General features: G+C 40.4%; 1 protein-coding gene across 4 annotated transcripts in view; it reads right to left on the reverse strand.

Annotated features, from left to right (window-relative positions):
* LOC138040868 (GDP-L-fucose synthase-like) overlaps positions 1 to 5,000 on the reverse strand; it is a 23,746-nt gene that overhangs the window by 12,263 nt on the left and 6,483 nt on the right. The window contains exons 1-3 of one of the 4 annotated variants that reach the window (XM_068886571.1): positions 1,425 to 1,503; positions 1,118 to 1,181; positions 403 to 581 (exon numbers count right to left, since the gene is read on the reverse strand). In XM_068886571.1, coding sequence (XP_068742672.1) covers positions 403 to 539 — 137 coding nt within the window. In that variant the 5' untranslated portion in view covers positions 540 to 581; positions 1,118 to 1,181; positions 1,425 to 1,503. Of the gene's footprint in view, positions 1 to 402; positions 582 to 997; positions 1,182 to 1,424; positions 1,531 to 5,000 lie in introns of those variants that run through there. The other 3 variants (XM_068886570.1, XM_068886572.1, XM_068886573.1) reach the window with 3 other exon arrangements.

Genomic DNA, 5,000 nt, shown 5'->3' on the forward strand with positions numbered 1-5,000 from the left:
TTATACATTTTTCACATAATTCAGAGACAGAAGCGAAGCGTTCAGCCATTTTGAATGCTCTCGACTAATCAGATTTTTCATAGTGAGTCTGATGTATAATAATAATATTTATTAGCATATTATACAGAAACAGTGGATAGCATTGAAGGTGCACTCTAATTAGCTACTCACACTCTGAATATACTTTGCTATTAATTCACCTCCGAACAACTCACATGGGATTTGTGTCCCAAAAATAATGATCAACATTGCAATTGTTGCAAGAATAAATGAGTTACAATCACCTTTTTGTTAACTTTTCTAAAAATAAATTTAGCAATAAAGAAAAATCCACAACATTTAACCAAAATATTACCCTTTCCCTTTAAGATGGTTCGGACAGATCCCCTTAAAAGAACTCACCACAGGTCTCCATCTTTAGACGATATAAATATCCAGGTTTCATCAGGTCTCTTTTCTTCTGTGGCTACAATTTCTTGTAACGCTTGCCCAACAAGGCCAGAACCACCAGTAACAAGAATGACTTTGGGTTCCACCATTTTGAAATAGTGTTACAGTAAATGCAGCAAGACTGGCTTGATCTAAGCAACACAATGCTATTAGATCATTCTTCAAAAGAGAACCTCACTAGAGATCAACAATCCTCAAAATTTACATGAATGTAAAATACCTTGCCACGTTATAATCACTATTGTTAGTTATGACAGTATTCGTTGAAAGATGTGTCAGCAGAGTACAGTGAATGTCATTGTTATGCAATGACAAAAACAATTTTGATTGCAAACCTGCTTTCATTAAATCATGCAGCTTAAAACCGTTCTTAGTTGAATTCGGTTGAGTACAGTATCTATACATAATTTAGTCAGTTTTTTATCTGAATCCCACAGAAGAAAACAATATCAACCCCTTGGATTTAATTTTTTGAAGGGTGCTGACAAATAAGAGAAAAGAAATAGGATTTCCGCTATGTTTGCAGTCAAAAATTTGAATAACCCACTTTCCAAGGCACACGAAATTTCGGAATGAACCTTTAAGGAAGAGAAGAAGGATGCTTCTTCGCCAAAGTTGCGATGGTTTCAAAAGTAATTCACAACTATGCCAATTAAAAGGTCTGCACCTGTACTCAGGCGGATGAATTAGCATATGAGGAACAACCCGAAAGGTCAGCTTTGCCCTCCAGCCTACATAAAGAAAACTTTGTCAGCAATTTATTGCGTTTGGTTGCTACCCGAATACTGTGTGATTTGTTAAAGATCTCATGTTGAGATGAAATTTTAAGTTGCATAAGTTAGATAACCCAAACCAATGAAAATCAAAGCAACTCAAAGTATTTCACACAATTAAGATTTAAAACCTGTACGCTGTCATTTTAAGATGCAATTGAAAAAAACAACGTAAGTTCATTCTTGATCGGTACAGCATACCTTCCCAAAATCGCGAGAGGAAAATGTTCACCGATTTGCCGTTATAGCGTGGTTCCGTCGAATGCTTAGCAGCCGCTCACGAACTTCTGTGACAAGTAACGCAAAAACGCGAAGTGTCGCTCATATGGATTACGGTCACGTCGCCCACAAGTTAACTCGCCTACACCGAAGTTAACTCGCCTACACATTCGAAGTTTAACCTAACTTCCGAGCCTAGCTAAGTAACATTGTAAGGTGCCAAGAATTAAGGAAATAACCTACATTTGTAAACTTCTATGAAACTAGAAAAACACTTCATTTTAAACAGTTAAATGATAGAAAAAGACTATTTGCTACAAACTGGCCCATTTAAATGCCTGCATGCCCTCAAAAGCTGTTGAGCTGAAGTGCGGTTCTCTAGGCAATTCTCCCAGAGGTCAAAAATTTTACTTTGTAAGGATCTGTAGTTCTTTCGCTGAATTCTTTTGAGCTTCTTTTCAGATACCAGCCTGATCTGAAGGGCAGAGATCTTGGCCTCTCTGTGTATAATTCAATCTATAGATAAAATGGCATCTGCCACCTTGCTGCTGCTCGACGATTTAAAGCGTGATGCCAACCCTCAATATCATTGTTCGTCCGGACTGCCATCATGAAGATACTCCAGGATGATGGAGGCCAGGTGTTCCCATAGATCCAAATATCAGCTACATATTCAACAAACTGCTGCAGGGGTGCAGTTGATGCTTCTTGTCACAATATCTCGAACATCAGAATTACCACAGCTGATTATTGTACCCCAGTATCATTGTTAACAACACTGATAATATCATATCTTGTGGGCAGATACTGTAGTATGCCATTAATAACCCCCCCCCCCCACCCCCCCGCTTCCTCACCCCTTAATTTAGAGTAAGGTTCAAAAATACCATCATAAGTGATATTAGGTCTTGTGATCCGGCCTCGCAGTCAAGAGTGAACTGGTAAAGAATGATGTGAAATTAAATGCCGCCGACATACGAAAACTCAAATCGGATATCCGATCGATGGTTCGTTTTTCTGCCTGATAGTTGTCGAGTAAACTTCTTGTTTTTGCTTTATCTTATAACATCAACAGTAACTTCGAATGTGTAGGCGAATTAACTTCAAACGTGTAGGCGAGTTAACTTCGGTGTAGGCGAGTTAACCTGTAGGCGAGTTAACTTTCATTGGATTGAATAAATAAAGTTGCTATTTATATTATTTTAACAAATATAACTGAGGAGGATTTGCCTTTGAAATGACATCTTCAAATGGTTAGATGTTCACCTGCAAATTATAAACGTGCGAGGTTAAAGAACCCACCATGGGTAGAGCAGGGGTTGAACCCAAGTCGCAGAGGTGGGAGGCTGGGTTGATAACCGACCATAACCGATGAGCCATCCTGGATCCCAACATTGGGAGGTTTTTCCCCGAGTACTCCGGTTTTCCCCTCTCCTCAAAAACCAACATTGACTTGATTTGCGTTAATTGTTAATTTCAGTTTACAGTGACCCCAATTAGCGCTCCAGCGATAGAGCGACTAGACACTTAAGTAAAGTTCCTGTCCTTTCCTAATTTTAATAACCTGAGCCCTGTTGTTCAAAAGCCGATTAACGCTAATCCCAGATTAAAAATTAACCAACCAGTTTATTTCTCTACTCCTAAATACTGTACAACGTTGACATTCGGCAAAACTTTACATTAGAAGAAGTCAATCTTGCAAAACAGAAATAAGCAAAAGAAACTTTTACCAAAAAGTTGAAAACATGAAATAAACGTTTCCGCTAATCCTGGATTAAGTTAATCGGCTTTCGAACAACCGGGCCCTGAAGTTTCGAACACATCATTTTTGAAGACGCACTAAACGATTTAGATCTTCCAGACGTATAATCGTCTCTCGTACGTCTATAGACAGGACGGGCTGAAAGACGTATTAAAAGAAATTGCCCAAACTGAAAGTCGTCCAGACGCATTCGTCTCTAGTGTAAAAGCGGTCATTCTTGTTTGTCGGGGCATAGGCAGCCCAAGCTCGCGTCACTACAGACAGTAGCCTGATTCTCAGACGTCCGAGGTCGTTTACGGCCACTTCGCTTCCCCTTTCTCTCTCTTTTGGAGCTTATTTTACCGTTTCGGGAATTCCGTGTTTCCAATGTTCCAAGACAAGACTTCGTCTCACAACATTGAAAACACGGACTTCCCGAAACGGTAAAATAAGCTCCAAAAGGCACAAGAATACACCAGAGGTGAGTCATTTTTATTCATTTTATTGAATGAACGTTAAATTGAGCATTTTTTAGGCTTCATAAGTATGGGTTATTGACCAAGCGTGAGGTCAAGATGACTGGATATTGGCCAAGTTCTTTTTTTGCGTGTTTATGGACCGAGACGAAGTCGAGGTCCATAAACACGCAAAAAAAGAACGAGGCCAGTATCCAGTCATCTTGACCGAACAATCTTGGTCAATAAAGGATTTATTATATGACTTAAAACACCAAAAAATGATCTTTGATCTTGCGGGACCAAGCGAGAAATCCCGAGCGGGCAGTATCGCTCCATCTTGCCCGCTCGGGTAGCCAATAAGAGCGCGCGATTTGATTCATCTTGCCCGCTCACGGAGCTAGTCATATAATAATCGACGGTAATTTATTTCCCATAGGCAAAGTCTTATAACGCGTTTAAATTCTCAACGGCTGCCTGTAGTGACGCGAGCTTGGGCTGCCTTAACCTGCGATCAAGCGTACTTTTCTTGAGACAGGGCGCTAAAAAGTACGCGTACCTTTTCCCACCATGTCTCAAGAAAAGTACGCTTGATCGCAGGTTAGGGCTGCCTATGGTCGGGGTCTTCCGAGGGACTCGGGGTCAGGGAGAGCAGGGCGGAAAGAGGCCTGGGGAGAGCATGCAGCGACTCAACTTCGTTCCCAGGGTCTCCCTCTCTTCGCCGGTTAAAAAGATAGAGTTTTCAAGCAAGCAACCGTGGACAATACAGTGGCCCACAAGGGACATGCTGCAAAATTAAAGAGTTGCTGCAAATAAAATAAAGTTGCTGCATACAAATTCAAAATAGTTGCTGCAAATTAAAACATCAAAAGTATGCGCTCGTACTGAAGGAAAAGGAGGTACAAAACACAGGTCACAGGTCACAGATCCAGGTCACGGATCATTATTTTAACGGTACAGGAAGTATCCGAAAGCTAACCTTGGGCCTAATTAGGCCTAATGTTAGCATTTTTAAACAGTTAGGGTTGTTTTTGGATTGGTAAACATATACAATGACCTGTGACGTGGGACCTGTGACCTGTGCTTTGTACCTGTTCTTCCTTCAGGGCGCGCATACTTTTGATGTTTTAATTTGCAGCAACTTTATCTTATTTGCAGATACTCTTTAATTTGCAGCATGTCCCTTGTGGGCCACCTTAGATCTCGCCTTTGGTGAATAATTGCTTAATCTCAGCAACGTCAAGTCGAAATTCCCGCCTCATTTTTATTCTTACACAATCATGAACCTGAACAACGAAATTTAATACATATGTCTGTGTGTAATGTGTGTCAAAAGATAAAAGTCTAGGCTTTGTCATGCAT

The sequence above is a fragment of the Montipora capricornis genome, chromosome 3 (genome assembly GCF_036669925.1).
Source record: "Montipora capricornis isolate CH-2021 chromosome 3, ASM3666992v2, whole genome shotgun sequence".
In the NCBI taxonomy this organism is placed as follows: domain Eukaryota; kingdom Metazoa; phylum Cnidaria; class Anthozoa; order Scleractinia; family Acroporidae; genus Montipora; species Montipora capricornis.